The 18649-nt window shown below is 44.5% G+C and overlaps 1 protein-coding gene across 1 annotated transcript; it reads left to right on the forward strand.

Annotated features, from left to right (window-relative positions):
* The first annotated feature begins 1671 nt into the window (after positions 1 to 1671).
* On the forward strand, positions 1672 to 18076 carry LRATD1 (LRAT domain containing 1). Its single transcript, XM_089671085.1, has 2 exons — positions 1672 to 1852; positions 16838 to 18076. The coding sequence occupies exon 2, from the start codon at positions 16877 to 16879 to the stop codon at positions 17696 to 17698; it is 822 nt and encodes a 273-aa protein (XP_089527211.1). The 5' UTR covers positions 1672 to 1852; positions 16838 to 16876; the 3' UTR covers positions 17699 to 18076.
* Positions 18077 to 18649: the final 573 nt, after the last annotated feature.

Raw genomic sequence — 18649 nt, forward strand, 5'->3', positions numbered from 1 at the left:
ACACTGCAATAGTGTGAACTAGGTCCATAGAATAACCTGGATTTTGGACTGTCTATGCAGCTGAAGTGCACTCAAGATTGCATCCCATTGCATCTGGTGTGAATGGACCCTCAGCCCTGGTTCACACTGGTGCAACTTGTTATGTGACTTGCAAGTTCAAATTCACATGACAAGTCACACCCCGTTACTGGCAATGGTCCCATTCTAATTGGTGTGACTCAAATCGCAGCGACTTTGAAAAACGTTCCTGCACCATTGCACTGTGCAATTTTATTGTGACTTGCATTGACATCTGTTAAGTGAAGTTGCGGGAAGTCGCATAGAATAGTCAGCTGTCACAGTCGCACAACTTTAAAGCGACATTGATGTGAACTGGGGCTTAGACTCCATTCCCATCTTGCGTTTTGCAAAACCGTGCCACGTTTTTGGGCATTTTTGAACCATACGCCTAGGGGAATCCCATTGCTTTCAGCGGGCTGCCCTACGTGCAACAAACATGGAAAAGTAGCTCATTTTATTTATTTCAGGTACTTATACAGCGCCATAAATTTACGAAGCGGTTTACATATATATTGTACATTCACATCAGTCCCTAACACTCAAGGGGTGTACAGTCTAAGGTCCCTAACTCACATTCATACTTACACATATTAGGGCCAATTTAGACAGGAGCCAATTAACCTACCAGCATGTTTTTGGAGTGTGGGAGGAAACCGGAGTACCCGGAGGAAACCCATGCAGGCACAGGGAGAACATGCAAACTCCAGGCAGGTGGTGCCATGGTTGGGATCTGAACCAATGACCCGAGTATTATTATTATTATTATACAGTATTTTTATAGCGCCAATAGTTTGCTCAGCGCTGTACATTATAGTCATGTCACCAAAAAAAGTTGTACTGCCAGGCAGAAGTGCTAACCACATGTACCTTGTTGATCGTTGATCATTTCTAACCAGGGGCGGACTGACAACTCATGGGGCCCCCGGGCAATAGGGGATCATGGGGCCCCTGTGTCCTTGCCCAAACTCAAAAAAGCCTATGAAAAAGGTACCAGGGGCATCTCATGGGGCCCCCTACTGACCCCGGGCCCTCGGGAAGTGCCCGAGTTTCCAAATGGTCAGTCCGCCCCTGTTTCTAACCATCAGAATGGGTGCTGCATTTTGGGTGCCATTTACAATAAATGACGCAGGAGCAACAGATGTTTTTCACGTGTTTCGTAAAATGTGAACGTAGCCATAAAAAAAATGCTGAACATGGGCTACAACTTTTTTTGGTGACGTGAATGAGAATATGCAATGTATATAAAGCAGGTGATATAAATTGGCTGTAAAAGTGGACATACACTTTAAGGATGTGTTCATGAATGCAGATCTGCCTTCGTTTGTGTCTTTAAGTTCAGCTTTGCATTCAATAAAGGAAAGGCTTGTGACAAGCGCTGGGTGCAGTCGGTAAATGAAGGCGGGGGTCACTAATCCCGGGCTGCGCTGCCCATGACAAACTACACATCAAAGCCCAGCACCGGCACTGACACGGCGCCCCGCCCACTGCCTGATTGACAGCCCAGCAGCTGGATCATTGTTCATGCCGGGCTGCGCTCCTCCCCTTCGCGGCCGGCGGGCCAATGAGCGGCAAGCTGGGCGGACGCTGAAAAGTCCTAGCCCATTGTAGTTGCACTCAATCGGGCTGCGAGCCCAGTAGCTGGTTGTTGTCGCCGGTGACGGTCGGCTGCTGGGAGATCGGGCGAGCTGGCGGAGCGGTGGCCGCTGGGGGCATATCCCTTCACCTTCTCCCATGGCTAGGACGAGGGGGCTCTAGGAATTTTCTGTCTACCTCTGCAGGCATAGCCACAAGGGTAAGCTGATCCCATCTAGCATCATTGACCCCTGCACGAGTTTCATCTGATCATGGGGGGGGAGTACACCTCCGGGGCCGATGGAGCTGAATTCTTTCCAGGGATCGATTTTTTTTGGAGATCGTTGGGCAATGACATGGTGAGCTAGGTGGGTGATCCCTGATCCCAGGGGGTGCATGCCCTCTGCATATGGGTGATCCCTGATCCCAGGGGGTGCATGCCCTCTGCATATGGGTGAGCCCTGATCCCAGGGGGTGCATGCCCTCTGCATATGGCTGATCCCAGGGGGTGCATGCCCTCTGCATATGGGTGAGCCCTGATCCCAGGGGGTGCATGCCCTCTGCATATGGGTGAGCCCTGATCCCAGGGGGTGCATGCCCTCTGCATATGGGTGATCCCTGATCCCAGTGGGTGCATGCTCTCTGCATATGGGTGATCCCAGTGGGTGCATGCCCTCTGCATATGGGTGATCCCAGGGGGTGCATGCCCTCTGCATATGGGTGAGCCCTGATCCCAGTGGGTGCATGCCCTCTGCATATGGGTGATCCCAGGGGGTGCATGCCCTCTGCATATGGGTGAGCCCTGATCCCAGGGGGTGCATGCCCTCTGCATATGGGTGAGCCCTGATCCCAGGGGGTGCATGCCCTCTGCATATGGGTGAGCCCTGATCCCAGGGGGTGCATGCCCTCTGCATATGGGTGAGCCCTGATCCCAGGGGGTGCATGCCCTCTGCATATGGGTGAGCCCTGATCCCAGGGGGTGCATGCCCTCTGCATATGGGTGAGCCCTGATCCCAGGGCGTGCATGCCCTCTGCATATGGGTGAGCCCTGATCCCAGGGCGTGCATGCCCTCTGCATATGGGTGAGCCCTGATCCCAGGGCGTGCATGCCCTCTGCATATGGGTGAGCCCTGATCCCAGGGGGTGCATGCCCTCTGCATATGGGTGATCCCTGATCCCAGGGGGTGCATGCCCTCTGCATATGGGTGATCCCTGATCCCAGGGGGTGCATGCCCTCTGCATATGGGTGAGCCCTGATCCCAGGGGGTGCATGCCCTCTGCATATGGGTGAGCCCTGATCCCAGGGGGTGCATGCCCTCTGCATATGGGTGAGCCCTGATCCCAGGGGGTGCATGCCCTCTGCATATGGGTGAGCCCTGATCCCAGGGGGTGCATGCCCTCTGCATATGGGTGAGCCCTGATCCCAGGGGGTGCATGCCCTCTGCATATGGGTGAGCCCTGATCCCAGGGCGTGCATGCCCTCTGCATATGGGTGAGCCCTGATCCCAGGGCGTGCATGCCCTCTGCATATGGGTGAGCCCTGATCCCAGGGCGTGCATGCCCTCTGCATATGGGTGAGCCCTGATCCCAGGGGGTGCATGCCCTCTGCATATGGGTGATCCCTGATCCCAGGGGGTGCATGCCCTCTGCATATGGGTGATCCCTGATCCCAGGGGGTGCATGCCCTCTGCATATGGGTGAGCCCTGATCCCAGGGGGTGCATGCCCTCTGCATATGGGTGAGCCCTAATCCCAGGGGGTGCATGCCCTCTGCATATGGGTGGGTTAATGATCCCTGATCCCAGGGAGTGCATGCACTTTGTCTATGGGTGGGTTAATGATCCCTGATCCCAGGGAGTACATGCACTTTGTCTATGGGTGGGTTAATGATCCCATGGAGTACATGCACTTTGTCTATGGGTGGGTTAATGATCCCATGGAGTACATGCACTTTGTCTATGGGTGGGTTAATGATCCCAGGGGGTACATGCACTCTGTCTGTCAATGGGTGGGTTAATGATCCCTGATCCCAGGGGGTACATGCACTTTGCAGATGGGTGGGTTAATGATCCCCCATACCCTGGGGGTACATGAACTCTGCATATTGGTGGGTTAATGATCCCTGATACCCTGCGGGTACATGCCCTCTGCAGAATAGTCCCTGACACCAGGGGGTACATGCACTCTGCATGTGGGTGGGTTAATAGTCCCTGACAGCAGAGGGATGCATGGTGCTCTTATGCTGTATGAGTGTGGGCACAGCCTGGGGAGGGCACAGTGCAGCAACCTCTACCCACTAAGCTCACCACATTGGCAACCACAGGGTGAAGCTGTGCACCAGGCTAGGGAGAGTGTGTGAGCTCCTCTTGCAGTCCATGTGTTGTGGAGGAAGATACCATCATGCTCTCGGTTGATTGAAGATCACCTCTGTAGCTGAGGGCCTCTTGTTTTATGAGCCATCAACCTTCTCGCTTCCAAACAGTGGCAGAAAAACCTTGGCAGGCACTCCAGGATCCTTCGTTTTTGCTTGCCTAATTCTCCAATGAAAGATTGGGCTTGCTTTCAGTTACTGTACTTTGCATTGCTGTTTTTCGATACAATTGCAAGTGTATGTGGTTATGTGAGGCATCTCCTTGTGCTTTGTGGCTAGAAGGAAAGTTGTTGGAGCGATGGCATCGGTACAGATGATTGTTGATGAGCGTGCAAGTTCCCTGATGGTCAGATTTCTCTTGGAGATAGAGCATGGATATTGGAGTATTAATAAATTCAGGGGCTGGAGAAGGACAAGAACCCCCAGAGTAGTCATGGTTAGCTTTCAGTGCAGTTTCCACCTTTCTGTTGGATCAGAAGACCATCTACGAAGCAGTTTGAGCTGAGACCTCTCTCCTAGAGACCATCACTCAACTTTAGTAATTAACTACCATCCTGAACAGATCAGCTAGGCACTCAATAAAACCTAGGATAGTCTTGGTTAGCTGGCAGTGCAGTTGCCACCTTTGTCCCTTCTAAGGGATCAGGAGACCATCTGATGGTCTACAAAGCAGATTGGGGCTGAGACTTCTCTTCTTGAGACATTCACTGAGCACTCAACTTTAGTAATGACCTACCATTCTGCACCCAATAAAACCTAGTTTAGTCCTAGTTAGCTGGCAGTGCAGTGGCCAACCCTTCTCTCTTCTAAGGGTTCAGGACAACATCTGGTCATGCATAATGCAGACTGAAGCTTAGACCACTCTTCTAAAGACCATCACTGAACACTCAGTTTTAGCAGTTACCTACCACCCTTACATATTGCTGCACACCCAATAAAACCTAAGGGAACCTGGTTAGCCAGCTGTACAGTTCTCACCTTCCTTTCTTCTACAGGGATCAGGGGACTATCTCATGGTCTACAAAGCAAATTGAGGCAGAGCCCTCTCTCCTAAGAGACCATCACTCAACTTTAACAACTGCCTACCATCCTGAACAGATCAGCTTTGCACCCAATAAATCTACCCAACACCCAGGCAGCATACAGAGTCAGCACATCGTGTTCTGCAGACAGCTACGCAGAGCCTTCTTGTAGAAGAACATGTATAGCGTCCTGCAGAGAGGATGCATATTCCAACGATTGAGCTAACATAGGTGTCTGTGACAGGTGGCATAAACTGATTACTGTCAATGTTATAGGGCATTAGTCTGTCTAATCAGCTTGTCGGTACTAGAATAAAAAAATAAAATGCCATTATATCCCTTTGCCATTTGCAGTCTTAAATCCAACACTTCTCTGAGTCCTATCCCATATTTATTTGCCTTGATAACCTGTCACAATTCAGCCTAAAAACAGTCAGGATTGTTATTGTGTCTTTATGATTTGTTAAACAATTTTCTGCACAGTCGATACATTAGCAAGTGATACATGACCAATACAACCTCTAGATTGGCTGTTTTTATTGATATACCAAGGATCAGGTTTCATCTTAATTGATTACATTGACACCAGCACCTCTGCATCACTTCAATAGCTATTAACTTCTAGAACACAGTGCACTGCAAATAGCCAAATTGCTGAACAAAGGGCATATAAAGGTATTTATGTATATGTTCCGTGTGTGTGTGGTGCTGCCCTCACTTGGGGGTTTGTCAAATAACACCCCCTCTTTAACTGTACAGGAATCTCAGATCTATTGTACATTTAAAAAGCTGCTGAAAATTTGCATACAGCATCTGACCATCTGTCTTTCGAGCAAGGCACTGCTTTATGTTGCTTAGTTGGGAATATATTTATGTGCCAGTGTCTTTGATCCCAGCCCCCCAAAAATCCTTACAGAAGTGTGTTAGATCTGTCAAGGTTCTTTGATGAGGCAGAACGACATGTCAAGTGCAATGTCCTAGAGCAACCAGTTAGAATTAAGCATGCATGCATATGGCAGTAGTAAACTTAATTGATCGATGTGGATTAGTCTTTTCCCCAATCATCAACATGCTACTAATTTGTGATGTGTGTTGTTGTATGGATATCTGTACTGTTTCTTAAAACAAAAATCTAGCTATAGTGTAAAGTGCCAGTATATAATGCAGACATGCAAGGAAGAGTGGTGATAGACTGAGTGGTCCATCATTATCGCCAATAGAGATAAATAAATGAAACCAATAATAAAAAATAAATATATATAATATAAATATTTTTTTCTTCTTATAACCTTTTGCATAATACTGTATAGATGTCCCCCCCATGTCACTGCTTTGTAATGGATGCATTGCCCAGTGATTCAGGAATAACTTATTTATATTATATTATTTGTGTGTGTTTTGTGTTTGTTTTGTTTTTTTTACCCCTATTTAATGCTGTTTGTTTGTACAAGTTTTTTTAGTTAAATGGGAGATCATTGTGCTGTTGGCCCCCTGTATTGAACTGTCAGACCTGATCTTCCTTGGGATACCTCCTAGGATTATGAGAGGTTGGTGGACAATTGAGAAGAGGGCTAAAACTGGTCATAGGTATCAGGGAGTGGTTGTGTAGATATATTGAGCTGCACCCAATTTTTTAAGAACGTTCTATAAATCTGTATGCTTGGATTGCCAGAGTAGGCATGTTTTGTTAGTGCAGACAGAGGTGCACAGCCAGTGAACTCCATCAGCAGCTTACGCTGGAGGAATCAATAGCAATCAGACAGAGGTATCCCTCATAGGCAATCTCTATTTCTTTTGAGAATTGTCATCTATTATTGTCTGTAGTAATCTTTTGTTAACCAAAGACGTAAGGATCATAACAGATCATCACTCCTAATAGCTGCAATCTTAGTTCAGGGGTTAGCAACCTGCATGTTCCTGCTGTTGTGGAACTACAAGCCCCATGATGTATTGCAAGACTTTGGCAGCCATAAGCATGACTTGCAGAGGCATGATAAGATTTGTATTTTCTCCACAACTGGAATCCTAAGGTTTTCTACCCTTGATTAACTAAGACAATGTCCAATGGACCTGTTGCATGTCCCTCTTGTGGGAAGCCTATGTCTCTGCATCTTGCGGTGTCTATCTATTTGAGCAGTTCCTCATAGTCCTGTTTTCTAAGGTGCAGACAAATCTGTGATGAATTGGACAGCTATTCAATCCAGTTTATTAGCCAGAAAATGCATCTAAATTAAACCTGTGATTAGACAAATTATGTAATTTACCTCTCCTTCTGGAAATTCCAATTCCCTGGCTATCTGTACTATATAGTGGCATTAGTCATTTTAGAGTAATTGACCTAAGATGAGTATGCATGCTTGTTTTGGAACAGTGATTTAAATTGTTTGGTGGCATAGCAGCCAGGCAACTTGCATTTTTTATCAGGTCCAAAGTGACATCCTACAAGTAAAATTTCATATGAAAGTGTTTCTAATATCCTGAAATATTCAGGAGAAATGCCAGGAACCAGATTTTAAGTGTACTCTGTGAAAGCTCCCCTTTCTTAGTTAGAACCAGGTTTTCATTGCTGTATTTTATTATTGGAGCCATTTCCATCAACTTCCAGTCAGATCATAATGTGAGTAAAAAATCTTCGCTATTGGAACACAGACAGATAAAAATGCAGGCACCTAGGGGTATACCTACCTTTCAGTGCTCCGACATATCACTTCCGTGCACCTCACTATTAATCAGTTCTGGACCAGAAGTGCTTGGAGAGGAGCCCAAGCTTAAAGTGTATCTAAAGCTAAAACATTTTTTTTTCTTTTTCATTTGGACATGGTTAAAACTCATCCTCCCCTTCATTATTTTTTTTTTTTCTTTAATTGTTCTATTGGAGATCTCCCTTTTACTTACTGACCTAGTGAGGGGAAATCCCCTTTTAGATAGTTGTCAACAAAACAGGTATCCCCATTGGATGATTTCCCTTCTCTTCTTGTTCTGGTGCAACTTAAAATTTCTTGTCAGGGTTTTTAGAGAGAACCTCTCCATGGAGAACATAGATGGCAATACAATAATTTTTTTTTTTTTTTTTTTTGCTGTCTGGGTCCCATTGGAGACTCAACAGGAAGTAAGAGGAAATCTCCCTAAAGCCAAGGGAATTCTCCATATACTTGCCCTCATCTCTTGTTTTTGTGATCCCTATAAAATTTTGGATTTTTCACTCATGTTCTGTCCCTGTGACAGTGCTCACCAGGACAAAGCGATAAATGACCCTAGCAGGGATGTAGGCCACAATAAAATCTTGAGACTAACCCTCCCACACTCAAACCAAAGCAAGAAAAAACAGTTCATCCTTTTTTTTTTTTTTTTTTTTTTTTTTATACTCGTCAACCTCTTGCTGATGGCCACGTGTGTGTATAATGTATGTATGTAATAAATATGTATATAGCATTAACACTGGGCCACCACATTTATGCATACAACAGGCTCTGTTGTTCTGGGCGCATGCTCACTCAGTGCCCCCAGCACTGTGACTGGTAAATGTGTTGACTCAGGAGCAGGTAGGATGGGCTCCCGATCATGTGAGCACTGACAGCTAGTTGGCAATCATTTTAATCGGAATCCTGATTTTATAACCCCTTAAAGGGCTGGTGGGATCCAGTAGTAAGAGATTACGTTAGACTGATGTGGTGGGACCACTAGGTTTGTTTTACATATAATATATACAGTGCGTAGTGCTACAAGATGGTTACTGCTGTCATCCGCTCTTGCAGTGTACAGTTACAGAGCAATATTAGAAACTCTATACGAATGCTGGATAGTACCTCCTTCAGTTCTTCCAGACATGGATTCCACATTCCACAAATAGTTTTTTGACACAATTGCTTCAAGCAGAATTCTGCAGTTTGTCAGCTACACATCTATGCTGCAAATCTGTGAATTCTTGTGATTGGCCTACCATCTGTTGGCCTCAGCAGAAATCGAGATTGCTTCTCCAGGAAGCCCAGGCTACATGATGATGCACCACCCGGGGGACAAGTCCTTGACGCACTGGGCTCACTAGAAATAGCTGAATAATGCTGTCTGTCATTATCCGGCAGATGAAGGTTGAAGTGGAGTGCCTGTGGGGGACAATGCTGAAGACAAGGTGAGTATTGCAGCAAAAACAGTTTTTTCTATTTGAACAGGTGTTGGACACCTTTTTATTGGACAGATCTTCATTTCAAGCTACTCTCACTGAGTTAAAGAATTTAAGAAAAAAACATCAATCACAAATGTAGAGGCTTTATAATTGCCTGTCCTGCTGGCCATTTCTCTGATCTCTGCTGCAGCCTCTGACACATCTGGTTGTGTCAGATTCCTGTGGAACCCACAGCTCTTTAGTTCCTTTGGTCAACCACTGTGTCCTGTAGTGACATGGCAGCCATCAAAATGAACCTCATAGCACAACAGGGGGCACAGGAATCCAACACTACCAGAAGTATCAGATGTAAAGAGGCCATTGTTCTGCTTCGTTCTAGGGGCAATGGACATATCTACAAAGCCGCTATATTCTTCTCCTGGCACCCAGGGCTGCATTGAGCATGAACTTGGAGGGGGTCACGACTGAGCACTTTTGAGTTTTTTCAAAGGGGTAATGTGATCTGGGTATCCTTGGTTGTAGAGCTGGCAGCAGCAGAATTACCTGTGCTTGTCTCCAGCTTCACCATAGTGGTAGTCAGAGGAAGAAAAACTAATGAACATTTGTTTCTTTGTAGAAATGTTTGAGTGACTGTATAGTCTCTCTCCACTCTGTACACTCTACACTTGAGGTACTTTCTTTTTTCTCCATTTTTGTTTTACTGGTTTGTGCTGAAATACAGGCTGCGTGGTAGCCCTATGTATGTAAAGGAATGTATGTAAAGGCCACTGACCGGCATTTCTTTTAAGATATTTGACATATTTCCAGTTGCCATAAAGGTAGGGTAAAGAGAACTAACCTGTCAATTAGTAAATTGTTAGCAAGCGGACATACCTACTACTGGGAGTTCCTGCATTTAATATGCAAATTGTGACTTCTGCTCATTCTTTGACACCACTCACCATATCCCAAAGTCCCATACTGGTGTTTATTCCAATAGATTAATAGTAGAGTGGTTTAACTTATTAAGACCAGAGCCTGGCAAATTTTTCCAAGCCACACAGAAAATACACTAACAATAAGGATCGCTGATGAGTAGAAAAAGTCAAGCAGATCACAAGTTAACAATCACTGATATAGATAATGTACCTATCTTTTATAATTCTAAATTGACACCGTTTTTAAGAAACTAACTCCTCAATATCTGGTTGAATGGATGGAGTACCAATTCTCAATGAATTCTCAAAGTGCTCATCAGATTTTTTTGGTTCTCATTTTCCCTTCTTGCATTTTATTCTTGACAATAGTTGCTCACAAATATAGGTGCTGCTGAAAACTGAATACCTGAATAAGGTGTGATTGTGAAGAGTGGAATATTTTTCTTTGGGAAGGTAAAACTTTTATAAAAGTCCTGTAAAGAGACACTGTAAACTTTTTCTTCAGCTGCACATGTTCATGTGTAAATGCATTTTTACAAAAATTCCCCCCAAATATTAATGTTTAAGTAAGCTTACGGTTTTGTTGGGCCACATTCATAGTTGCAGGTTGGACACCCCTGTAACAGTATAAAAAGCTTATACCCAGCATTAAAAGTATGGGATGCAAAATATGTATTGAAATGCTTTAAGGTTTAAGATTGGTTTGGGTGAGGTGATAGGAGGCCCTATGGTACATTGTTGAAGGTCGGGGGCACAATGGGGGGAGGGGGGGAATTGGAGGTTCTGCAGCAGGTTGGGGGGGCACCATGGGGACTGAGGGCTGTCATGGGGCCTAGGTACACTATGGGGGTGGGGGGTTGCAGGGCACTGTGGGCATTGATGGGAGGTGGGGCCGGTATGGGAACCAGGAGGCCCTGTGGTGGTTAGGGGATCTGCAGCGAGCTGGTGGCTTGGAAAGTTTGAGGCCACATCCCAGTGGTTAGGAACCACTGAAGCAGAGCATAGCTTATGTGTGTGTGGGTTTTTTTTTTTGTATTGTATGGAGAGGTTATAAATGTATTACATTGACTGACAGGTTTATTGTAAGCAGAAGCTACAGTTTTCTTTACGTAAGTATACATTGTAATAACTTGAGGTAACATTTACCCGAAAGTAATTTTTGGCAAAACTTACATTGTTGTTTGCGCACTTTTCTACAGATATGTAAATGCTCCCTGTTATGGTTGTCTCTGTGTTTGGGGATGTGATTAGAATCTCTGTAGATCTGTCCAAAATAAATGCATGCAGTACATTACATGCAAAATATGCCCAAAAACACTGCAACAGAAAATACCTGTTGATTTGCCAGAAATCTAGCAAGTTTGTATCTTCCTATTTTTGTTGACAACACCGTGTTTTTCTGCACTGACATCCCAGGAGGTATCAGCCTTTCCAGTTCTTTTAGTGGATTGCAGAATACTCCCTTTTCTCATCACCGTACATAGGAGGGAGGTGTTCTGTAGTTCACAGAGAAGAGTGCACAGGATGCTAGAAGCTCAGTCCTATTCGTGGCAGAATCAACCGGCATTGTTCTGTATTGGAGTAGGGAGAACCATGGGGACGTATTGCTAAGCTGCACTGCATTTTTTTTAAATATATTGCCCAGGCATAACGTTTAAATCTCATTTGTCATTTCCTAAAAGTATCTGAAAATGCATCCTAAAAGATTAGTTCACATAATAAAAGGAAGACTTTTATATGCTAATTTTGTGCCCCGTTTTTGTTTTGTTAGCTTTCACTTACCCCCTCTCCCTGGCTGCTCTGAATCTGCTTCTGTCAAATGCAATGTCAACTGCATTTTCCTTGATGCATGTGATACTACAATGGGAAGGAAGACCAGAGGTGAGGGGGAACAGTGGCCAGCCTGGCCAGAAGCCAACATGCAGAGGAGGCCCCAATCTTCTGGCCAGCATTTGCGTTACCCTACATTGTGAACAGGATGTCTGGCTTGATACCAGTTGCAACTTTTGTAAACCAGGCAACTGATGGCCGCAATTAGGTCTTAGAGATGGCTTTAGTAACATGGGGAAAGAAGTACAACTTTGCTTTTGTTGCACATAGTTAAAGTAGCAATAAACCCTCAATGTGTTTGTAATTTGAGCACAGTAGAATAAACATTCCTCAAATTAACATTTGCACCCCACCCTTTCCAGTTTACAGCTTTTAATGCTGCTGGTTTCTGCGCTTCCAGTGCTGCTTCTCTGAACTTCAGATCTTCATTACAGGAAAGATTTAAGAGTGGACAGTGTAGTCTCCAGCCAGTCTGTTAGTTTGGAGAAATTGGGGGAGGAGGAGTTTTTTTTTTTTTTTTTTTGCCCATCCTAGGCTGTGGAGTTGTGTGTTTCTGTTGATACACACAGTGTAGGACAGAGGTGCCTAGCCTGCGGCCCAGGAGAGTTCAGCATGCAGCTCGGTCATGTCTGGAGGATCACTGACGAATAGAAGCCATGGTGGCTGGCATGTATGGAGGGACGCAGGGGATGCTGCATACGTATATGAATAGAGGCCATGTTGGCACAAATGATGCAGGAGCAGGCACAGCTGAAGGGACACCAGGAGTTCCGTTTTTGTAAAAGCATTGGCAACAGTGAATGCAGTGATTCTGTTTACATTGTGTCAGGCAAGTAAATGCCTCTTGGCAGTATCAGGGGGGTGTTGGGGAAGGCTGTGCCCCCCCCCCCCAGATTTCCATTGTCCCCCAAAGCCCACTGCCCACAACCTCCCTACACAGCACATACCAGAGTTGCCAACCATCATTAAATTCAAGAGCAGTTTATAAAGTCCATGAATTTTACATCTGTCCATGAATGTCAGTTATGGACATGCAGTCTCCATGTTTGTAACAGATATTCACAGACATGTAAAAATCACGAATTTTACAAACGTTCTGTGAATTAGGGCTAGGTTCATACTATTGTGGGTAGTTTTGGGTGTGGGAATCGCAGCTGTTTGGCTAACACGTGCTGCTCTTTCTTAATGGCACCCCAATGCATGTAAAAACGCAGAACGCTTTCAGGTGCCGGACCCGCCAGTGCGATTTAAAATATTATGCAGGAACCCTTTTTCCTGCATAAAACACAGGCACAGCAGCCTATTTACATGAATGGGTTGCCGTGCCCGAGCAAATGCGGCCCAAGACTATTTCTCTTCTTCCAATGTGACACAGGAAGGTTAAAAGGCTTGACACCCCTGGTGTATGGAGACACCGTTCTCGTCCCTGTATGCAGGGGTGGCTCCATAGGATGCAGCAAGAGAAAGGAGTGACCCTGAAATAGGAAACCTGTGGCAGTGGTCATGGCACCAGCGTCAACTGGAATATGGGCAAGGGTTAAAAGATAATCCTTTAGATTGTAACCTGCATAAGCAGGGCTCTCCATTCCGTCTGTATTGCAGTAAGGTCCCCTTTATATAAGTGTTTGGCACTATATAAATCCTATATAATAATAATAATATTAAAAATAAAGCTGCATACTCCGTGATTAAATTGGCTGTTGAAAGTGTTTAAAGTTATTGTAAAGGAATTTTTTTTTTTTTTTTTTTTAATAACAAGCATGCTTTATTTACCTGCTCTGTGCAATAGAATTGCACAGAGTGGCACCGATCCTCCTCTTCTGGCTCCTCCTCTTTTGTTGGTGCCCCAAAAGGAAGCCAATTCCCATTGGGATACTCATACAGGCTCTCTCACAAATCCCTCTTCACTGAAGTTGATTGACAGGAGCAGGAGCCAATGGCTCCCAATGCTATCGATCTGCCCAGTGAGGAGAGGGACAAACCCAGGAGAGCCGCATCTCTTGTGCACTGTGCTGGATCTCGATGGGTCTCGGGTAAGTATAAGGGGGGTAAGGGGGCCAGTTTGTGACACTTTTTTTTTTTTTTTTCTTTTTTTCTTTTTTTCCCTGTAATGCATATGATATAGTAAGGTAAAAAAAACCATGAGCCATTAGAACCACTTAAAAGTAAGTGTGTGTGTGTGTGTGTGTGTGTGTGTATATATATTATGTTATATTATATTTTTAATCACTTTAAAGTGATTCTAAAGGCAGAGTTTGTTACCTTAATGTATTCTCATTTTCTGCCTCTCCTGTGTGCTGCTCCCTCCTCCAGCCCCCCTTATGCTTACCTGAGCCCGATCGCGATCTAATATGTAAATCTTGCAATTTGTCAAAGATTTTGGAATACCCATAATTCCCTGTTTGTACATTTTTTAAAATGGAATTCCTGCCTACATCTCAACTAAGCTTAATGCTGCTCTCACCCCCTTATAGCGCCTATTATAACTACCCTGTAGAAGGAAGTGAATACAGATAATGGGGGGGGGGGTGTATTATATGTATTGGGACACTCCTCCAAATCATTGGATTCAGGTGTTCCAATCCCCTTCATAGCCACAAGTGAATACAATCCAGCACCTAGGCATGCAGATTGCTTCTACAAACATTTTGTGAAAGAATGGGTTACTCCCAGGAGCTCAGTGAATTAAAACATGCTAAAGTGATAGGTTGCCACCTGTGCATCTGTCCATAAGTCCAAGTGTGATAAGTCCATCTGTGAAATTTCCTTGCTACTAAATATTCCACGGTCAACTGTTAGTGGTATTATAACAAAGTTGAAGCAACTGGGAACAACAGCAACTCAGCCACGAAGTGGTAGGCCATGTAAAATGACAGAGTGGGGTCAGCGCATGCTGAAGTGTACAGTGCACAACTGTCTGCAGAGTCAATAGCTAAAGACTTCCAAACTTCATGTAGCCTTCAGATTAGCACAACAACAGTGCGTAGAGAGCTGCATGGAATGGGTTTCCATGGCCGAGCAACTGCATCCAAGCCTTACATCACCCAGTGCTATGCAAAGCATCGGATGCAGTGGTGTAAAGCACACCGCCACTGGATTCTCTAGTGGTGAAGACATATTCTCTGAGAGATGAATCGCTCTTCTCTGTCTGGCAATCCGATGGACATGTCTGGGTTTGGTAGTTGCCTGGAGAATGGTACTTGCCTGACTGCATTATGCCAAGTGGAAAGCTTGGTGGAGGTGGGATTATGGTGTGGGGTTGTTTTTCAGGGCTTGGCCCCTCAGTTCCAGAGTTCCAGTGAAGAGCACTTTTAAGACGTCGGCATACCAAGACATTTTGGATAATTTAATGCTCCCAACTTTGTGGGAACAGTTTGGGGCTGACCCCTTCCTGTTCCAACATGACTGCGCACCAGTGCACAAAGCAAGGTCCATAAAGACATGGATGAGTGAGTTTGGGGTGGAGGAACTTGACTGGCCTGCACAGAGACCTGACCACAACCCAATAGAACACCTTTGGGATGAATTGGAGTGGAGACTGCGAGCCAGGCCTTCTCATCCGACATCAGTGCCTGACCTCCCAAAAAAGTTGAAGCTGTTATAGCTGCAAGCTGTGGGCCAACTCAATATTGAACCCTACAGGCTAAGACTGGGATGCCATTAAATTCTGTGCGTTTAAAGGCAGGCATCCCAATACTTTGGCAAGTGTGTGTGTGTGTATAATTATATATTTTTATTTATTTTTTTTCTAATGAGTCTAATAAAAATTGTGTTTGCAGCTTATAAATATAAATGTACAGGGTACAGCCATATCTGTAGAAAGAGCTTTTAATGTGCACTGTACTGTTCTGCTCTCTAAAATTTTAAGATTGGCCAGATTAAATTCAATCTGTGTGGTTCTAGGATTTCCCTAACATACTGAGATACAGCAATCCCTCAAGAATGACGTCAAATCAGATAATGCCTTATTCGTTATAATTGCATTTACACTTCAGTCTTTGACTGTCGTACATCATTATATTGTGTTTTCGTGTCAAGTGATGTTTGATCCCATGGTTTGTCAGATACTGTACAGCCTATGGGAGGCTTGCTAGAGGCTTCCTCCAGTATTTTTTTTTATTTAGATTACTAACCAAGTCAAAGCTAAATGGAGTTAAATTCTCAAACAACTTTGCACCAGGCTATTTTCCTAATGACTAGCTGATTGCACTTATGATGATGTCCATCACTCCTATAACAGAGATTCATTTATTAAACTTAAAGCTGTGCTCTAGGTTAACTGCTAAATACACAGTTGTAATACATACAGGGCTGTCATGTATAGGGGGAGGATTTGTATTTCTGTCCATCCAGTACTGTGATTTATGCAGCTTTGCCACATAACACATCCTATTTTGCAGCTGAGTAGACCTGTTTTGCCTTGCTGCAATTTGGTAACATTTAGAGGCCTTGTCCTCCCTCAGCCTATGACTGAACAGTGAAAAGAGAAGCAGTAGATGGATAAGCTCATCTCCTGGTCACTCTGCCCTCTCCTCCTATTACCATGTCCTTTTTATTAGCTCATAATCGCTGAAGCTGCTTGTGCTGTTTCATCCCTTTTTCATTCTGAGTTCTACTGTACTAGGGATTGCAAGAGACTGAATTCCAGGTCAGTTTCAGGAACTTGTGCTTCTTATCTTTAAAAAAAATACAGTTTAATGGTAGATTGATGAATGCAAAGCCACACTAATATGCATTTTATATTGCCTGCTGTTCAGTTTTATGTGAATTAAGATTTGTCTATTGATTACCTTTTTTAATATACTTCTGAAGGTTTTACGTGTTTGTTTGGGTTTTTTTTTTTTTTTATTGCTATGATATAAGGTTACTAGATCATTTACTGCTTTTCTATTGGGCTTTTTCCTCCAGTAAAACTAAACAAAATTCTTGTTTTATCCTTGCAGAACTGGTGTTCCTGCTGTTATTGCCTTGTCCTGTCATTGATGGGAAATCAACTGGATCGCATCACCCACCTGAATTACAGCGAGCTGCCAACAGGGGACCCTTCTGGGATAGAGAAAGACGAGTTGCGAGTTGGGGTGGCATACTTTTTCTCGGATGAGGAGGAGGACCTGGACGATAGAGGACAGTCTGAACGATACACTGTGAGGGACTCAAGTCCAAGCGAATGTGAGGGGCATCTTCTGCTCAACGAAATTGAGTTTTCAGCCTTTAGTTGTCAGGAATGCATCTTTTCCAAGCTCAGGGGCAGCCAGGACCTCAGTGTCTATCCTATGCAAGGCTTGTTGACCTTCTGCCAACCAGGAGATCTCCTGGAGCTGCTCTTTATTTGCCCTGCTGCAGACCACCCGCCTCCCCCATCACCACACTGGGCAGTCTATGTTGGTCAGGGACAGATTATACACTTGCACCGTGGGGAGATCCGCAAAGACAATGTTTTCGAGGTAGGCGGAGGGTGCATGGGCAGGGTGGTGAGTAGCTGGTATCGATACAGGCCCCTGACTGCTGAGCTGGTCCTTCAGAACGCATGTGGACACCTTGGCTTAAGAAGTGATGAGATCTGCTGGACTAACTCTGAGAGCTTTGCAGCCTGGTGCAGGTTTGGCAACAGGGAGTTCAAAGCTGGTGGAGAGGTGCATTCGGGCAATCTGCAGTATTTCTTGAAGCTCCACTTGGAAGAAAATAACATTCATACCATGAGGTTCCACAGCCTGGAGGAACTTATACGGGAGAAGCGAAATTTGGACGCTAGTGGGAAATTAAGAGTCATCAAGGAACTCTCCATGATGGAGAACAAAGAGTAAGAACATGTAGACCTCTCCGTGGTGGAGAGACCATGATGACAACTGGGGATGGCAACTCCATTCCTAGACTTGCCAAATGAGGTTGCACATTTTTGGACATCTTTCTAAGGATCATGTCAACATTCCTAAAACCAGCATTACACCATAGCCACTATTTGTGTTTTTTTTGGCTTTTACAACATGGTTATCACCAAGTATCTAAAGAATCAAAACAAAAAGCAACAACAAATCCTGAATATGTTGGCTGTAGTGTTGATGTCTTATTAAGTATTTAGCAACATGCTAAATAAAATTTCAAATTGAAATTTTTTTATTTTCATGGCTTTAATCCATGACTGTTTAACCACAGAGCCAATAAATTGAATTTCTCTATTTGCAGATGCTGTTTTTGTTCTTTCATTTTAGTATGTGGAGTCTGCAACTGCAAAGTGTTAACAACCCTGAGCTCCCTACCAGAAGAGCGTGAGCATTGTTGCCTGGAGCATAGTGGTCTTGACTTTGCAGGAACTGGTTTGATCATTTGGCGATCTAGATTACTGCTTTCGCACAGAGCACAGTGGTCCTGATCTCCAAAATGCTGCTAAGAAAAAGGGACTTTGGCATAGAGCTGTAGCGATATTACTAAAAACCTATATATAAAATTAAATTTCGAAGTTGGGATTTAAAGCTAATATGAGATTTTAGTTGAGTTTACATATACCTTATATCTCAGTGTAGTCTTCAGACCATTTCCTTCTGCTGGACTGGTTTATTTGCAGCAGTCTATTACCGCAGGCCCCACAGATAGGTGGTAAATAAAACAAAGGATGAACTTCTTATGGGGTCAGACGTATGCATTTCTCATGGGGGCAGATGTATTTCTTCAGTCATGCATACAGTGTGGCTCTGACCTACTGGTTGAGCATTAGAGATCTCATAAATGACAAATGACGCAATCCAGCTGACACAGCC

The sequence above is a fragment of the Staurois parvus genome, unplaced genomic scaffold, assembly GCF_062004578.1.
Source record: "Staurois parvus isolate SC_StPar_1 unplaced genomic scaffold, SC_StPar_1.0 ptg000098l, whole genome shotgun sequence".
In the NCBI taxonomy this organism is placed as follows: domain Eukaryota; kingdom Metazoa; phylum Chordata; class Amphibia; order Anura; family Ranidae; genus Staurois; species Staurois parvus.